This window comes from Ornithorhynchus anatinus, chromosome Y5 (genome assembly GCF_004115215.2).
Source record: "Ornithorhynchus anatinus isolate Pmale09 chromosome Y5, mOrnAna1.pri.v4, whole genome shotgun sequence".
In the NCBI taxonomy this organism is placed as follows: domain Eukaryota; kingdom Metazoa; phylum Chordata; class Mammalia; order Monotremata; family Ornithorhynchidae; genus Ornithorhynchus; species Ornithorhynchus anatinus.
In genome coordinates, this window is record NC_053179.1 from 1,100,962 (window position 1) to 1,120,805 (window position 19,844).

General features: G+C 42.5%; 1 protein-coding gene across 1 annotated transcript in view; it reads right to left on the reverse strand.

The window, feature by feature from the left end:
• The window catches only part of LOC114808744 (DAZ-associated protein 1-like), a 32,333-nt gene extending 29,383 nt beyond the window's left edge, over positions 1–2,950 (reverse strand). Inside the window, exons 1-3 of the mRNA XM_029056571.2 lie at positions 2,915–2,950; positions 1,654–1,820; positions 1,326–1,391 (exon numbers count right to left, since the gene is read on the reverse strand). Of these exons, the coding sequence (XP_028912404.2) occupies positions 1,326–1,391; positions 1,654–1,767 (180 nt within the window). The 5' untranslated portion in view covers positions 1,768–1,820; positions 2,915–2,950. The remainder of the gene's footprint in view (positions 1–1,325; positions 1,392–1,653; positions 1,821–2,914) is intronic.
• Positions 2,951–19,844: the final 16,894 nt, after the last annotated feature.

Here is a 19,844-nt window from a genome sequence, read left to right on the forward strand (position 1 = left end):
GTACAGTGAGAAGGTTAACATCAGAGGAGCCAGGTGCGTGGGCTCGGTTGTAGTAGGAGAGCAGTGAGGCAAGGTAGGAGGGGGCACGGTGATTGAGTGCTTTAAAGCCAGTGGTGAAAAGTTTTTGTTGCATGCGGAGGTGGATGGACAACCACTGGGTTTTCTTGAGGCGTGGGGAAACTTGGTCTGAACCTTATTGACGGAATATTATCTGGGCAGTAGAGTGGAGAATGGACTGGAGTGCGGAGAGGGGCCCTCCCTCAAGTTGCAAAACCCAATCACCTGCAGAAGAACAGGCAGAAAGATGTTACCAGGGCCCCAGCCCAACTTCCTTGACTCAAGTGGGAACCAAGCTTGATGTAAATTAGCTACCTTTCTCACCATTCTGTCCAGCAACAACTTGCTACTTTCTGGTTTCCCTCTGTCCACTCAGCAGCCACCTCCCTGGGTAACCCATTCCAGCTTACTGCAGCTGCTTCTGGCCCCACAAGAATACAGGTGCCTACTACTGTTTACTCCCTATGTGTAAAAAGGTGCTATATTTAAAATAAATTGAACAAAGAATCTTCTAAATGCCATACTTTGCAGCAGATGGGACAATTCCAAATTCCACATCTGTTCCTTCTCACCTCCTAACCCCAAGATTCCAATACAAGAAAACTGAAGGGAGGAGACATCAATTAAGCTGGCAAGGTAAAACTACATTTCAAACCAGGAGGAAAAACTGAGTGGAGAAACCGGTGATTATTTCTACAATCTTCACGCTTTAATCTCTCCCCTCACTGAGTTTTCTCTTTTTTAATCTTTGAAGTTTTACACATCCAATTTCTCTGGCTTTTTAACTGGGAAGGGCTCTTTAAAAATAGAGACCCTCTCTATACACACAAATCTCTGACTTAGAAACTTACCCCACAACACACACCATTTTCTGGGATGTGAGAAAAGGGGCTTGAGTGCCTACTTAATAGTTAGAGAAATTGAGGTAGAAAGTAGTTCCTCTGCCAAAGAGAAAATGATGTTAGCCTGTAAAACAAGAACTTCCGTGTGCTACTCCATTTAAACGGTGGTGCTGATGGCTGAGGAAGAGAAACCCAGTTTCAGGCTGAGAGGCACGACATTGGATTTATAGGCATTCACAAGGTGGAAAAATGATAAATGTCCCTACTACACCCTTTAAACAGCAAACCAGAAGGACTTCCTTTTCCCCACCGAAAGATATTGGTGAAAGGGAAAATTGTCCCCGGCCGGTTCATCTGAAGAAAGAATTCAGAGAGTGAAAAGAGAAAGGAACACGGAACCCCACCCCTTCCCTTCATTTCCCTTACCCAACCTTCCTTCGGACGAGTTTTCTCTGCCTGAGTTCCTCGAGGTGTACATGGTTTGGGATCGATCTGCAGGAAATTTCAAAAAAGAAAGTAAATTGGTAAAAATAATTTTTCTTTCCATCATAACTTCTTAACAACCACCGAGAGTGGCATTAGATTTCCCCCCAAATTTAGTTTCTTCAGTATCAGGCAAAAGCACTACCCTCTAGTTAACCCTTCATAATTACTGTGTTTTAATTCAAGAAACAATTGGTAAGCATTAAGCCGAATAAATGATCAAAACAAACGAACAAACAAACAAAAAACAAAATGAGAAATAGAATCTTACATTTCGACCATCCAATGTATGAGGTCTATTGGCCAGTACTGTCACCACAGAGTTAGGATCTTTAAATTTAACAAAGCCAAAACCTCGAGAGTGGTTTGTTGTTTTATCTTTCATTATTACACAGTCTACAACTTCTCCATACTGGGTAAAGTAATTGCGCAGTGTTTCTATGAAGAAATTGGAAACAAAAAAAAAAACAAATCCACACAATCACAATGGTAAACATGTGGTTACCCTTAAAAACTACTTTAGTTTACCTAACAGAAATTATTCTCAATATACGAATATCCACTTGCTTACAATGATCTTTATTAGCAATGATTAGATTGCCGGTAATCTTATATTTAGGGGGAAAAAAGGGCCACAGTACATTTTTGAGTCATTTGGGCAATGAAAAGAAAAAGAAATCACAAGGCAAGAGCATTTTCTGGAAACTAGACTTGTCAGGTCCCTTGGGCCAGAGATTGGATTTGCCAGGGATAGGGCCTGATGATCTTCTATCTACCTTAGCTCTTAGTTCAGGCTTGGCACATGGCAAACGCTTAAACGAACACCACAATTATCATCACATTAGGGAACTAGTGTGAGCATGGCCAAGGCATGGTGATTTTACTTAAATCTATTCACATCTGTGCAGCCTGAGAACACAGTGGGGGCAGGGTGAAAGGTTATGATGATGGAGACTCCTGTTGAGAAATACAGACAAATCTTGGTCCTGGAGATGCGTGAAAAAAATGACTACAGTGCTAGTGATTTGAGCAATGCCGCTCACAAGCTCATTCCTGGCAGTTGTGTTACCACTGGGGCACAAGAAAGAAATGTTCAGGGCAGGGACACACCACATTACAATCTAAACATGAATATTTTCTTAAGCAAAGGATCCATTGCCTGCAGATGGGATCAGATGCAGAGTGCCAGCTTGTACCTTATGAGCCCTGAAATGGCCCTAAAATTACTGTCTAGGAAGGCTTTACATGCTTGGAAAACACCTCAGTTAACTCTATGCATAACAAACGAAACAGAGCAAAATTAGCATCCGTTTATTCTACGTAGCTATCCAACGTCTGGGTGTTTTTATTTCATTCATTCGCTTGTTCATTCATATTCATTGTACGCTTACTGTGTGCAAAGCACTTGGGAGAATACAATAAAACAATAAGCAGATACATTTCCTGCCCACAATGAGTTTACACTTTAGAAAGTTCAATACTAGATTACAGCTGATAAACTATTTCCAGGGTCATAAGATGTATAAACGTACCTTGTGTGGTGTTCCAGTCTAGGCCACCCACAAAGAGCTTTCTGTAATTAACAGAATACACTGTTATTGTTAAAAGCAACATCACTCATTTTCTGGAAACTTAGCACCCCAATTCCCAAACTGCCTAGACTTCAATATTATTCATGTTTTTCTCTAAGAAACATTCATCAAATAATTTACTGTGAATTACCCAAAAAATTTATTCCTAGAAAACATGTGCAATTAAATTTGGCACTTAATGAGGCCAAAAGAAAGTGGTAACAGCAGTGTTTTAGGAGCTTGCTAATCTTCTCAATACCCTGTTCCTGCTGGACAAGAAGAAGTAGAACCCAAATTTTTGAGGTGCAAAATAAGGTCTAAAATTTACCCAGGGATATTATACAAGACATGACCCACCAAATAAAACGAATTACATCACCCTCCCTTTCTACACAGTTTCTTCACACACACACACACACACACACACACACATCCCACACCCTGCCGCCGCCCCAGTTCGTTTGGACTTATTGACTAATTAATATTAACGATTATGAAGTTGGAATCTCCTGTTGATAAAGATGGACAAGCCTCCAGTTGTAGATTCAGGACCAAGAACATGAATGAAGAAACTGCAGTAGTTTCTGCAGTGCCACTCACTCAGGCTCATCCCTGTTTACAGTATTTCTGGTAAGGCACATAGTGCAACCAACAGTCAATCAACAATACCTTGAGAGCCTCCTCCATGTAAAGAACTGTATGTGCTAAATTCCTGGTCAAGTGAAACAGAAGACCTAATCCCTGCCCTCAAAGATTAACAGAATAATAATAACAATAAAATGATAATAATGATAATTAAAATGACTATCCTTATTATTATTATGTTATTATTAACAGTTATTATTAATGATGATGATGATGATTCTGTTAGTAATGAGTATCACTATTTGGCATTTGTTATTAATATTGTTATTAAGGTTATGTTAATACGATAATTTTTTGTTGCTGTTATTATTTTGGCATTTGTTAAATGCTTACTACATGCCAAGTACCGAACTAAGCCACTAGGGTAGATATAAGGTAATCAGGTCCCACATGGGGCTCACAGTCTTCGCAGGAGGAAGAGCAGGTACTGAATCCCCATTTTGTGGTTGAGGGAACTGAGGCCCAGAGAAGTTAAGTGACTTGCCCAAGGTCACACGGCAGGTAAGGGGTGGAACCAGCATTAGAACCCAGATCCTCCAACTCCCAGGCCCTCCCCACTCCCCTCACCGCCACTCTTTCCACTGGGCATGCGAGCACTTCAGCAAACAGGGAAGTACCCACAGGCTTTTCTTATAAGCAGACCCAATGAAAGTTGATGTGGCGCATACTCCTGCTGAACGTCATGGTGGTACTTCTGTCATTCATTCATTCACTCATCCATCCATTCATTCATTCAATTATATTTATTGAGTGCTTACTGTGTGCAGAGCACTGTACTAAGCACTTGAAATGTTCAATTCGGCAACAGATAGAGACAATCCCTGCCCAACAACGGGCTCACAGTCTAAAAGGGGGAGACAGACAGCAAACCAAAGCAGGTAGACAGGCATCAATACCAACAAAATAAATAGAATCATAGATATATACACATCATTAATAAAATTAATAGAGTAATAAATAACATATATAAACATACACAAGTGCTGTCAGAAACCTTCACTACAAATGGCTTCAGCAGGTATTCCCTACTTGCAAAACTGGAGTGCTAATGATGGGATCTCTCTTCAAGCATGTCCTCGGAGCTTTGTGACTGAGAATTCAAAACTGTGAAGGATTTGATTTCAGTCTTAATGGCTTGCTCAGAACCCTGCCAGTCGAGCTCCTTGTTGAGGCACTGACTGTATCAAGTTAGCATGTGGACAGGAGTGCAGCACAGCATAACATGCACACTAGAGGTTGGGTTTGTGAAAGACAAAACCCATTTTGGGGTAAAGTGACCACAGCTGATGCTGAGGCTGTGCTATAGCCACCACTGCGTGGAAGGCAGTTGCCTCACTGGCAACTAGGGTCTTCACCGCCCATGTTGGCAGCTGTTTTTCAGATTGCCTGCACAATCTGCCTATCACATGGAATGCCCTTTGTAGTCCTTTGGGCAAAAATCTTTGCCACCGATGCCAGGGTCCCAGGAGGAAGAAAACCAGGACTCTGGATTCCTAGAGCAGTGTTCTTTTCCCAGGACAAATGGCAGGACTTGGAGGCCTTGATCCTGGATCCTTGAATTTCATCTATCTATAGTTACCAGTCACTCTTTCTCAATCAACATACTTGTGTATAGGGCTGTGACTGACAGACCCCAAAAGAAGTCTTAACAAATATCACTAGTTTTAAAAAAAAAAAGGCACATACAGTTATATTTCTAGGCACTCAGAGTATAAGGCTTAAAAGAAAAGCCTTACCACCCAATAAAAACAAACACAAATTAAGCTTCAGGAGTTAACCCTGACCACTCAAGCTATTAGTAAATTCAAGGTTGTCTTTATCTCATTCCATCAATTCTAATAATAATAATGTTGGTATTTGTTAAGCACTTACTATGTGCAGAGCACTGTTCTAAGCGCTGGGGTAGACACAGGGGAATCAGGTTGTCCCACGTGGGGCTCACAGTCTTAATCCCCATTTTACAGATGAGGGAACTGAGGCACAGAGAAGTTAAGTGACTTGCCCACAGTCACACAGCTGACAAATGGCAGAGCTGGGATTCAAACTCATGAGCCCTGACTCCAAAGCCCGTGCTCTTTCCACTGTGCCACGCTGCTTCTCAGCGTGTATTCTCAGCGTAATTCTGGCTCTGTAGAGGTTAGCACTATTGGACAAATGTGTGGGAGATACTGGGAAAGGGTGGAAGTGAAAGTGTAACAACGTAGGAGCAATGTCCCCTCCCAACAAAAGAGCGATAACATTATGATTTTTTACCAGGGCAATGCAGGGAAATATCAGCTGCCTAGAACCTTGAAAAATGGTAAACAGGAGTGGCCCTAACCCTTGAAAAGTTTAACAGTCCAAGAACACATTCTCAAGAGATAATGAATATAATAAATTGTAAAATGAAGTTGTATCATATGAGTTAGCATTTGGGTTTTTTTTTTCCTCCTGTTAATGTGACTGAACTCAACTACGAAGTTTAAACGAAGGCAAAAATATTGTTCATATGACCGTACTGGTCAACATCCTTGGAACCTGAAAATGTGTTCTATTCCCAAATCACACTGACAGATAGAGGAAGGTAATGAAAAGGATTTACAAAATTCTGGTAATGATCTTCTGTAGAAACAGTAAATAGCTTCTTCCCAAGTTTGAGAGATTCATTCATTCCTTCAATAGTATTTACTGAGCACTTACTACGTGCAGAGCACTGCACTAAAGTGCTTGGAATTGTCAAATCGGTAACAGATAGAGACAGTCCCTGCCCTTTGACGGGCTTACAGTCTAATCGGGGGAGACAGATAGACAAGAACAATAGCAATAAATAGAATCAAGGGGATAAACATCTCATTAAGTGAGGATTAAATTAGATTTAATTAATTAATTAAATTAGATTAAATTAGTTGCCTCCAAGACTTAACTAAAGATAAAGTTTACGTGGTTTGATACACGCAAAGTAAAATTTTTTGACACTGAAAAGAGACTTTAAAATCTCAGGTCGCCTAATAACAAAGGGTTTTATGGTTTACCCAGAAATGTGTTATTATGAGGTTATCATTTTGAAGAAGCAGTATGGCTCAGTGGAAAGAGCACGGGCTTGGGAGTCAGAGGTCATGGGTTCAAATCCTGGGTCAGTCACTTGTCAGCTGTGTGACTTTGGGCAAGTTGCTTAACTTCTCTGTGCCTCAGTCACCCCATCTGTAAAATGAAGAGTAAGGCTGTGAGCCCCACGTGGGGCTGATCACCTTGTAATAATAATAATCATAATAATGTTGGTATTTGTTAAGCGCTTACTATGTGCAGAGCACTGTTCTAAGCCCTGGGATAGATACAGGGTAATCAGGTTGTCCCCCTTGACAACTCCTTTCCTACCAATTAATCAATACACCAAAGGCATTTATTGAGAGCTTACTGTGTGCAGAGCACTGTATTAATCACTGTGAAATCATCCAAACTTGGCTTCACTGACACTGTGGTCTCCTGGTTCTCTGCTTGCATTCCTTTTTTTTTTGGTTTGTTTAAATGGTACTTATCTGTTTATTTTGTGCCAGGAACTGTAATAACCACAAGTTAATCAGGTTGGCCACAGTCCATGTCCCACATTGGGCGCACAGTTCTATTCCCCATTTGACGGATGAGGTAAGGTCACACAGCAGACTACGCTTGGGAGTCAGAGGTCATGGGTTCGAATCCCTGCTCTGCCACTTGTCAGCTGTGTGACTGTGGGCAAGTCACTTAACTTCTCTGGGCCTCAGTTACCTCATCTGTAAAAAGGGGATTAACTGTGAGCCTCATGAGGGACAACCTGATTACCCTGTATCTCCCCCAGCGCTTAGAACAGTGCTCTGCACATAGTAAGCGCTTAACAAATATCAACATTATTATTATTATTAGTGGCCGAGCCAGAACTAGAACCCAGGTTCTTCTGTATCCCAGGCCTGTGCACTATCACTGCAGTTCCTGGCACACAGTCAGCGCTGAACAAATACCACAACTAAGGTCCTCCTTACTCCCAGGCCCGCGCTCTACCACGCTGCTACCATGTTGATGCAAGGACATGATAATAATGATAATAACAATAATAATAATAATGATAGTATTTGTTATGGGCTAACTATGTGCCAGGCAATGTACTAAATTCTGGGGTGGATTCCAGTTCCTGTCCCGCGTCGGGCTCCAACCTTAACTACTACATCTGCCTCCCTCACTGACCTCTTACCCTCCTGTCTTTCCACACTCCAGTCCACATGTCACTCTGCTTCAAGGATCATTTTTCTACAAAAGCATTCAGTCTCTCCAGTCCTCAAGAACCTCCAATAGCTGCCCATCCACCCCCATATCAAACCGAAACTCCTTACCACTGGCTTTAAAATATTCAATCAGCTCGCTCCATTCTACTTCACCTGACTGATTTCTTACTGCAGCCCAGCTCACAGTCCAGCCCACACAATCCTCTCCTGTGGCCCCAGCTTTCTCACTGTACCCGCATCTCATCTATTTCACCACTGGCCTTTCTCCCACATCCTCTCCCTCAACTGGAACTCCCTCCCCTTTCATATGGGCAAACCACCACTCTCCCCAACTTTCAAAGCATTTTTAAGGATACATCTCCTCCAAGAGTCCTTGGCCAACTTCTCCGGCTCGCTCTCCCTTCTGCATCATCTACACACCTAGACTTCTGACCTTTGGGCATTTGCAGTTCACCCCACAGCACTTATGCACATATCCCCTTGTAGACTGGAATCTCACTGAGGGCAGGGAACACATTTGCTAATTCTGTTGTTCAGTATTCTCCTAATCAGTCAATCCATCAGTGGTACTTATTGAGTGCTTTCCACGTGCACAGCACTGAACCGAGACCTTGGGAGAGCACAATAATAATAATAATAATAATAATAATAATGTTGGCATTTGTTAAGCGCTTACTATGTGCAGAGCACTGTTCTAAGCGCTGGGGTAGACACAGGGGAATCAGGTTGTCCCACATGGGGCTCACAGTCTTAATCCCCATTTTACAGATGAGGGAACTGAGGCACAGAGAAGTTAAGTGACTTGCCCACAGTCACACAGCTGACAAGTGGCAGAGCTGGGATTCGAACTCATGAGCCCTGACTCCAAAGCCCGTGCTCTTTCCACTGCGCCACGCTGCTTCTCTATAAAACAGAAGCACCCAGAAGAATGCTCTGCACGTGGTAAGTGCTCAGTAAATACCACTGAGGAATCGACAGAACCCATGTCCTCTCAGTCCAAGGCTTGGACTCTTTCAGTTAGGTCACATTGCTGAAGGTCCAGCAAACTCTTCCAACTGACCATCTCTAAAACAGAACTCCTCATCTTCCCACTCAAACCTCATCCTCCCATACTTTCCATCGTGGTACATAGCCTCATCATACACTGTCTCCCAAGCCCATAACTTCGGAAATATTTTTTTTTTAAATGGTATTTGTTGAGACTGAGGGCCCCACATGGGACAGGGACTGTGTCCAACCCAATTTGCTTGTGTCCACCCCAGTGCTTAGTACAGTGCCTGGCATATACTAAGCACCTAACAAATTCCCTTTTATCATTATTATTATTTTCATTCAAAAACAGGATTCAGGGGGCAAAAAAAGGCAATACCCTTTACATTACTTTGATTTCTACACCAGTACACTACTTTAACGCAACAGGAACATCTGCACATGACTGTACAGCCCATGGAAAAATAGTCAGTTTGCCAGAGGATTGAAAAGACCCCAGACAAATTGAAACAGAGCAGGACTCGTCTGGACCGCACATGCCTAGTTATGGCTGATAGGGTCATCCAGGTCATTTGATAAGACCCACACTGAGAGCATTCATTCATTCATTCATTCATTCGTATTTATTAAATACTTACTGTGTGCAGAACACTGTACTAAGTGCTTGGGAAAATACAATACACCAATAAAGAGTGACAATCCCTGCCCACAGCGAGCTCCCAGTCTGAGGCCAGGGGTCGGGGAACCAACATCAATACAAATAAACAGACATCAATACAAGTAAATGAAATTGCAGATATATAAGTAAGGCCTGTGGGGCTAGGAGAGGGGCGAAGAGCAATGGGAGCAAGTCAAGGTGACTCAGGAGGGAGAGGGAGATGAGGAAAAGTGGGGTTTAGTCTGGGACAGCCTCTTGGAGGAGACGTGCCTTCAGTAAGGCTTGTCAGCAGAATGCCTCTGTTGGTAGAGCACAGGCCTGGGAGTCAGAAGGATCTGGGTTCTTTTGCTGGCTCTGCCACTTGTCTGGTGTGTGACCTTGGGCTAATCACTTCACTTCTCTGTGCTTCAGCTACCTCATCTATAAAATGGGGATTAAGCCTGTGAGCCCCATGTGGGACATGGACACAGTCCATGTGTCCAACCTGATAGGCTTGTATCTACCCCAGCACTTAGAACAGTGCCTGGAATACAGTAAGCACTTAACAAGCATCATTAATAAAATGAATAAGTAAATAAACCTATACACAAACTTAATGCCTGAATTCATTCATTCACTCACTCACTCATTCATTCATTCATTCAATAGTATTTATTGAGCGCTTTATTGTGTGAGGAGCACTGTACCTAGCGCTTGGAAAGTACAGTACAGCAATAAAGAGAGACTATCCCTGCCCCCAGTGGGTTTACAATCTGGGTCTTTTAATAGAGATTAACAGGCACCCTCTTTCAAAAGAAGAAACTAAAACAGAATCCAGTATCTAGAATACTAATTAAACTTTTTCTCACCCCCAAGACTCTTACATTAAAAACAACTCTCATTGGTAAAAAATGATTTAGAGTCACCAAAATAAACTCTTTTACAAAAAAATCACGGCATTTTAATTTATACAAATATTCAGTTTCAAGTACGCCACCCTTCTATGGTGCCAGGGCTCCTAGATTTCTTTGTGATTTATAAAATCCATTATGTCAGAGCACCATACTGATGAGGCCTGGCTCTGGGACATTACACATTTCCTCTGAACACAGCCCAGTATACAAGGAAGGAAAACAAGGTTTTACTCTGATGGTCTCGCCCCTCACAAAATTGTTGCCTCTATGAATTTACTTAAATCTAGCTTTCGGAATCTTGTTGTTTTTATCCTATTTAGGTACAATTTCAAATAAACAAAGGAACTAAGTTTTCATTTTGGCAGCACATGGGATTATCAGAGTGGCTCTGTGGAAAGAGCCTGCGCTGGAGAGTCAGAGGTCATGGGTTTTAATCCACATATCAGCTGTGTGACCTTGGGCAAGTCACTTAACTTCTCTGTGCCTCAGGATCCTCATTTGTAAAATGGCGACTGAGACTGTGAGCCCCACGTGGGGCAACCTGGTTACCTTGCACCCCGCCCCCCCGCCAGTGCTTAGAACAGTGCTTGGCACACCGTAAGTGCTTAACAAATGCCATCATCACCATTATTATCATTATCATCATTATTATTATTATCAGTTTCCAGAGTACATGGCTATATCAGTACCTTTACTGAGGAGTATAAGGGTCTGTGGGACTTAAACCGATTTAAGTGCTTTGAAAAACCGTCTCCTGAATGGCCTGAAATGTTTTATTCTAAGAAATCTTTTAAATTCATAATATATTTTTTGCTGGGAAAGGAGTACATTTTTCACGAAGGAATCTTGACAGAAAGTATCATCCAGCAACATCAAATTGGGTTTTCACTTAATTTAGTAATTAAAGTATACTGCTTGTGGTCAAGTAATGCCCAAATACCTTCACATTTGGAGCTACAATAGAAAATTAATCAATCAGTGGTATTTATTGAGCATTTACTGTATGTACAGCACTTTTTGTAAGGTGCTTATTTCGAAATACCAGTATTTTTCAGTAAAATTATACTTTCCCAACTATCATAATACCCAATCCCTTCAAAATGCAGTTTTGCAAAATTCCTTAAGCTTCTATCCTGCCTCCACCTCTCTTCCTCCTCCTTCAATGTTCAAAATTTTGAGGGGGAAGGGAAGGAACCCATAAACTGTTTCGGATTCTTGCAATTAAGCATTTTCCTTTGAGGCCCTCCCATTGAGAGGCTCAACAATGTGTGACTGGGATCTCACTAACGACTTACCTTGAACCCAGAAGTTATTCAGTGAGCCATTCACAAACAATTAAAAGTTTGGTGAAGGAAAAAAGGGAGTCTGCCTGGCAACTAGCTTGGAGCCTGACTAAATGTGTAGATCCCACTTTCCCTCTTGGCAAACACTGGTTTCGTGTAGGAAGCACTAGAGTTCGAATTTTGCACCATTCCCTTGACCCCAAATCGCTTTCTCTCTTCAACTCTAGCCAACTCTTGAAAGTCACCTTTAGCTCAAATTCCTTTTCCCCTACTTAATTTTGGAATTCTGGGCCATTATACGATTGGTTATAGCCCACTCCCGACCAGGAGACAAGGACAAAAAGTGGCGGGTCCTCAACGCGGGAATCCATCGGTGTATTACAAGCGGCAATTTTGAATGCTGATTTTGAAATACCAGTATTTTTCATTTTCTCCCTAATTTGAAAATACTTTTTCCTCCCCCTAGTTTGCTTTGAAAACCTAGTTTTCCTTGTGAACTCTTAATCCGTTAAGGGTGAAAAGTAATTTAGAGGAAAGAGGGGAGAAACATCTCATTTTATATTACTATCTTTACTGAAGACTTCTGTGTAGTCCAAGCACTTTGATCTGTGAACTTTGAACGGCAGATATTAGTCCCTCCCCAAACCTCAAAACACTTATGTACATATCTTTAAATTAAATAGTACAAATTACATATTTATTCGTATTAATGTGTGTCTCCCTCTCTGGACTGTGTTCATTCTGGGCAGTGAAAGTGTCTGCTAACTGTGTTGTACTGTCAGCTCCCAAGCGCTTAATACAATGGTCTGCACGTAGTATGCCCTCAATTATTACCACCGGTTGAAGATTCTTTTCTGGGACCAAATGTCAGCCCCACACAAACGTCTAGGTTTCCTAGCTATTAGACTTCACTTTCTGGTCTCCGCCTCAGTTCAAAGGAGAAAGGTGAGGGGGCTTACGTATTTACGCAAACCAGGACGTACCCAGCGCTCCAGCCCTGGAAGCCCTGTAGCGGCACGCGCCCAGTTGGAGTAGTGGCAGTTGAGGAGCGGATTCCGCGTGAACGTTGACTGTTGACGCTAAGACGTAGCGAGGCGGGAAACGCTAGATTACCACCGTCTTCACCACGGCTGTTGCGCATATTCGGGCCCGGTTTGAAGAGAGGGAGACAGGACAGTGGAAGTTAAAGAAGGAGCGCGGGCACAGGCCTCTGGTTGGGAACTGACCGCCGCCATGAACAACTCAGGCACTGATGTGATCGGGTAAGAGGATGGAGGAGAGGGGAGGGTTTGGGACGCCCCTCACCCTCGAAATCGATAGAAAAAGAACAGTCAATAATTATCGGGGCCCCGGGCGCATTCCTGTAACTTTTAAAAATTGCCGCTTGTAGTACACCGATGGATTCCCGCGCTGAGGACCCGCCACTTTTTGTCCTTGTCTCCTGGTCGGGAGTGGGCTATAACCAATCGTATAATGGCCCAGAATTCCAAAATTAAGTAGGGGAAAAGGAATTTGAGCTAAAGGTGACTTTCAAGAGTTGGCTAGAGTTGAAGAGAGAAAGCGATTTGGGGTCAAGGGAATGGTGCAAAATTCGAACTCTAGTGCTTCCTACACGAAACCAGTGTTTGCCAAGAGGGAAAGTGGGATCTACACATTTAGTCAGGCTCCAAGCTAGTTGCCAGGCAGACTCCCTTTTTTCCTTCACCAAACTTTTAATTGTTTGTGAATGGCTCACTGAATAACTTCTGGGTTCAAGGTAATTCGTTAGTGAGATCCCAGTCACACATTGTTGAGCCTCTCAATGGGAGGGCCTCAAAGGAAAATGCTTAATTGCAAGAATCCGAAACAGTTTATGGGTTCCTTCCCTTCCCCCTCAAAATTTTGAACGTTGAAGGAGGAGGAAGAGAGGTGGAGGCAGGATAGAAGCTTAAGGAATTTTGCAAAACTGCATTTTGAAGGGATTGGGTATTATGATAGTTGGGAAAGTATAATTTTACTGAAAAATACTGGTATTTCGAAATAAGCACCTTACAAAAAGTGCTGTACATACAGTAAATGCTCAATAAATACCACTGATTGATTAATTTTCTATTGTAGCTCCAAATGTGAAGGTATTTGGGCATTACTTGACCACAAGCAGTATACTTTAATTACTAAATTAAGTGAAAACCCAATTTGATGTTGCTGGATGATACTTTCTGTCAAGATTCCTTCGTGAAAAATGTACTCCTTTCCCAGCAAAAAATATATTATGAATTTAAAAGATTTCTTAGAATAAAACATTTCAGGCCATTCAGGAGACGGTTTTTCAAAGCACTTAAATCGGTTTAAGTCCCACAGACCCTTATACTCCTCAGTAAAGGTACTGATATAGCCATGTACTCTGGAAACTGATAATAATAATAATGATGATAATGATAATAATGGTGATGATGGCATTTGTTAAGCACTTACGGTGTGCCAAGCACTGTTCTAAGCACTGGCGGGGGGGCGGGGTGCAAGGTAACCAGGTTGCCCCACGTGGGGCTCACAGTCTCAGTCGCCATTTTACAAATGAGGATCCTGAGGCACAGAGAAGTTAAGTGACTTGCCCAAGGTCACACAGCTGATATGTGGATTAAAACCCATGACCTCTGACTCTCCAGCGCAGGCTCTTTCCACAGAGCCACTCTGATAATCCCATGTGCTGCCAAAATGAAAACTTAGTTCCTTTGTTTATTTGAAATTGTACCTAAATAGGATAAAAACAACAAGATTCCGAAAGCTAGATTTAAGTAAATTCATAGAGGCAACAATTTTGTGAGGGGCGAGACCATCAGAGTAAAACCTTGTTTTCCTTCCTTGTATACTGGGCTGTGTTCAGAGGAAATGTGTAATGTCCCAGAGCCAGGCCTCATCAGTATGGTGCTCTGACATAATGGATTTTATAAATCACAAAGAAATCTAGGAGCCCTGGCACCATAGAAGGGTGGCGTACTTGAAACTGAATATTTGTATAAATTAAAATGCCGTGATTTTTTTGTAAAAGAGTTTATTTTGGTGACTCTAAATCATTTTTTACCAATGAGAGTTGTTTTTAATGTAAGAGTCTTGGGGGTGAGAAAAAGTTTAATTAGTATTCTAGATACTGGATTCTGTTTTAGTTTCTTCTTTTGAAAGAGGGTGCCTGTTAATCTCTATTAAAAGACCCAGATTGTAAACCCACTGGGGGCAGGGATAGTCTCTCTTTATTGCTGTACTGTACTTTCCAAGCGCTAGGTACAGTGCTCCTCACACAATAAAGCGCTCAATAAATACTATTGAATGAATGAATGAATGAGTGAGTGAGTGAATGAATGAATTCAGGCATTAAGTTTGTGTATAGGTTTATTTACTTATTCATTTTATTAATGATGCTTGTTAAGTGCTTACTGTATTCCAGGCACTGTTCTAAGTGCTGGGGTAGATACAAGCCTATCAGGTTGGACACATGGACTGTGTCCATGTCCCACATGGGGCTCACAGGCTTAATCCCCATTTTATAGATGAGGTAGCTGAAGCACAGAGAAGTGAAGTGATTAGCCCAAGGTCACACACCAGACAAGTGGCAGAGCCAGCAAAAGAACCCAGATCCTTCTGACTCCCAGGCCTGTGCTCTACCAACAGAGGCATTCTGCTGACAAGCCTTACTGAAGGCACGTCTCCTCCAAGAGGCTGTCCCAGACTAAACCCCACTTTTCCTCATCTCCCTCTCCCTCCTGAGTCACCTTGACTTGCTCCCATTGCTCTTCGCCCCTCTCCTAGCCCCACAGGCCTTACTTATATATCTGCAATTTCATTTACTTGTATTGATGTCTGTTTATTTGTATTGATGTTGGTTCCCCGACCCCTGGCCTCAGACTGGGAGCTCGCTGTGGGCAGGGATTGTCACTCTTTATTGGTGTATTGTATTTTCCCAAGCACTTAGTACAGTGTTCTGCACACAGTAAGTATTTAATAAATACGAATGAATGAATGAATGAATGAATGCTCTCAGTGTGGGTCTTATCAAATGACCTGGATGACCCTATCAGCCATAACTAGGCATGTGCGGTCCAGACGAGTCCTGCTCTGTTTCAATTTGTCTGGGGTCTTTTCAATCCTCTGGCAAACTGACTATTTTTCCATGGGCTGTACAGTCATGTGCAGATGTTCCTGTTGCGTTAAAGTAGTGTACTGGTGTAGAAATCAAAGTAATGTAAAGGGTATTGCCTTTTTTTGCCCCCTGAATCCTGTTTTTGAATGAAAATAATAATAATGATAAAAGGGAATTTGTTAGGTGCTTAGTATATGCCAGGCACTGTACTAAGCACTGGGGTGGACACAAGCAAATTGGGTTGGACACAGTCCCTGTCCCATGTGGGGCCCTCAGTCTCAACAAATACCATTTAAAAAAAAAATATTTCCGAAGTTATGGGCTTGGGAGACAGTGTATGATGAGGCTATGTACCACGATGGAAAGTATGGGAGGATGAGGTTTGAGTGGGAAGATGAGGAGTTCTGTTTTAGAGATGGTCAGTTGGAAGAGTTTGCTGGACCTTCAGCAATGTGACCTAACTGAAAGAGTCCAAGCCTTGGACTGAGAGGACATGGGTTCTGTCGATTCCTCAGTGGTATTTACTGAGCACTTACCACGTGCAGAGCATTCTTCTGGGTGCTTCTGTTTTATAGAGAAGCAGCGTGGCGCAGTGGAAAGAGCACGGGCTTTGGAGTCAGGGCTCATGAGTTCGAATCCCAGCTCTGCCACTTGTCAGCTGTGTGACTGTGGGCAAGTCACTTAACTTCTCTGTGCCTCAGTTCCCTCATCTGTAAAATGGGGATTAAGACTGTGAGCCCCATGTGGGACAACCTGATTCCCCTGTGTCTACCCCAGCGCTTAGAACAGTGCTCTGCACATAGTAAGCGCTTAACAAATGCCAACATTATTATTATTATTATTATTATTATTATTGTGCTCTCCCAAGGTCTCGGTTCAGTGCTGTGCACGTGGAAAGCACTCAATAAGTACCACTGATGGATTGACTGATTAGGAGAATACTGAACAACAGAATTAGCAAATGTGTTCCCTGCCCTCAGTGAGATTCCAGTCTACAAGGGGATATGTGCATAAGTGCTGTGGGGTGAACTGCAAATGCCCAAAGGTCAGAAGTCTAGGTGTGTAGATGATGCAGAAGGGAGAGCGAGCCGGAGAAGTTGGCCAAGGACTCTTGGAGGAGATGTATCCTTAAAAATGCTTTGAAAGTTGGGGAGAGTGGTGGTTTGCCCATATGAAAGGGGAGGGAGTTCCAGTTGAGGGAGAGGATGTGGGAGAAAGGCCAGTGGTGAAATAGATGAGATGCGGGTACAGTGAGAAAGCTGGGGCCACAGGAGAGGATTGTGTGGGCTGGACTGTGAGCTGGGCTGCAGTAAGAAATCAGTCAGGTGAAGTAGAATGGAGCGAGCTGATTGAATATTTTAAAGCCAGTGGTAAGGAGTTTCGGTTTGATATGGGGGTGGATGGGCAGCTATTGGAGGTTCTTGAGGACTGGAGAGACTGAATGCTTTTGTAGAAAAATGATCCTTGAAGCAGAGTGACATGTGGACTGGAGTGTGGAAAGACAGGAGGGTAAGAGGTCAGTGAGGGAGGCAGATGTAGTAGTTAAGGTTGGAGCCCGACGCGGGACAGGAACTGGAATCCACCCCAGAATTTAGTACATTGCCTGGCACATAGTTAGCCCATAACAAATACTATCATTATTATTATTATTGTTATTATCATTATTATCATGTCCTTGCATCAACATGGTAGCAGCGTGGTAGAGCGCGGGCCTGGGAGTAAGGAGGACCTTAGTTGTGGTATTTGTTCAGCGCTGACTGTGTGCCAGGAACTGCAGTGATAGTGCACAGGCCTGGGATACAGAAGAACCTGGGTTCTAGTTCTGGCTCGGCCACTAATAATAATAATAATGTTGATATTTGTTAAGCGCTTACTATGTGCAGAGCACTGTTCTAAGCGCTGGGGGAGATACAGGGTAATCAGGTTGTCCCTCATGAGGCTCACAGTTAATCCCCTTTTTACAGATGAGGTAACTGAGGCCCAGAGAAGTTAAGTGACTTGCCCACAGTCACACAGCTGACAAGTGGCAGAGCAGGGATTCGAACCCATGACCTCTGACTCCCAAGCGTAGTCTGCTGTGTGACCTTACCTCATCCGTCAAATGGGGAATAGAACTGTGCGCCCAATGTGGGACATGGACTGTGGCCAACCTGATTAACTTGTGGTTATTACAGTTCCTGGCACAAAATAAACAGATAAGTACCATTTAAACAAACCAAAAAAAAAAGGAATGCAAGCAGAGAACCAGGAGACCACAGTGTCAGTGAAGCCAAGTTTGGATGATTTCACAGTGATTAATACAGTGCTCTGCACACAGTAAGCTCTCAATAAATGCCTTTGGTGTATTGATTAATTGGTAGGAAAGGAGTTGTCAAGGGGGACAACCTGATTACCCTGTATCTATCCCAGGGCTTAGAACAGTGCTCTGCACATAGTAAGCGCTTAACAAATACCAACATTATTATGATTATTATTATTACAAGGTGATCAGCCCCACGTGGGGCTCACAGCCTTACTCTTCATTTTACAGATGGGGTGACTGAGGCACAGAGAAGTTAAGCAACTTGCCCAAAGTCACACAGCTGACAAGTGACTGACCCAGGATTTGAACCCATGACCTCTGACTCCCAAGCCCGTGCTCTTTCCACTGAGCCATACTGCTTCTTCAAAATGATAACCTCATAATAACACATTTCTGGGTAAACCATAAAACCCTTTGTTATTAGGCGACCTGAGATTTTAAAGTCTCTTTTCAGTGTCAAAAAATTTTACTTTGCGTGTATCAAACCACGTAAACTTTATCTTTAGTTAAGTCTTGGAGGCAACTAATTTAATCTAATTTAATTAATTAATTAAATCTAATTTAATCCTCACTTAATGAGATGTTTATCCCCTTGATTCTATTTATTGCTATTGTTCTTGTCTATCTGTCTCCCCCGATTAGACTGTAAGCCCGTCAAAGGGCAGGGACTGTCTCTATCTGTTACCGATTTGACAATTCCAAGCACTTTAGTGCAGTGCTCTGCACGTAGTAAGTGCTCAGTAAATACTATTGAAGGAATGAATGAATCTCTCAAACTTGGGAAGAAGCTATTTACTGTTTCTACAGAAGATCATTACCAGAATTTTGTAAATCCTTTTCATTACCTTCCTCTATCTGTCAGTGTGATTTGGGAATAGAACACATTTTCAGGTTCCAAGGATGTTGACCAGTACGGTCATATGAACAATATTTTTGCCTTCGTTTAAACTTCGTAGTTGAGTTCAGTCACATTAACAGGAGGAAAAAAAAAAACCCAAATGCTAACTCATATGATACAACTTCATTTTACAATTTATTATATTCATTATCTCTTGAGAATGTGTTCTTGGACTGTTAAACTTTTCAAGGGTTAGGGCCACTCCTGTTTACCATTTTTCAAGGTTCTAGGCAGCTGATATTTCCCTGCATTGCCCTGGTAAAAAATCATAATGTTATCGCTCTTTTGTTGGGAGGGGACATTGCTCCTACGTTGTTACACTTTCACTTCCACCCTTTCCCAGTATCTCCCACACATTTGTCCAATAGTGCTAACCTCTACAGAGCCAGAATTACGCTGAGAATACACGCTGAGAAGCAGCGTGGCACAGTGGAAAGAGCACGGGCTTTGGAGTCAGGGCTCATGAGTTTGAATCCCAGCTCTGCCATTTGTCAGCTGTGTGACTGTGGGCAAGTCACTTAACTTCTCTGTGCCTCAGTTCCCTCATCTGTAAAATGGGGATTAAGACTGTGAGCCCCACGTGGGACAACCTGATTCCCCTGTGTCTACCCCAGCGCTTAGAACAGTGCTCTGCACATAGTAAGTGCTTAACAAATACCAACATTATTATTATTAGAATTGATGGAATGAGATAAAGACAACCTTGAATTTACTAATAGCTTGAGTGGTCAGGGTTAACTCCTGAAGCTTAATTTGTGTTTGTTTTTATTGGGTGGTAAGGCTTTTCTTTTAAGCCTTATACTCTGAGTGCCTAGAAATATAACTGTATGTGCCTTTTTTTTTTAAAACTAGTGATATTTGTTAAGACTTCTTTTG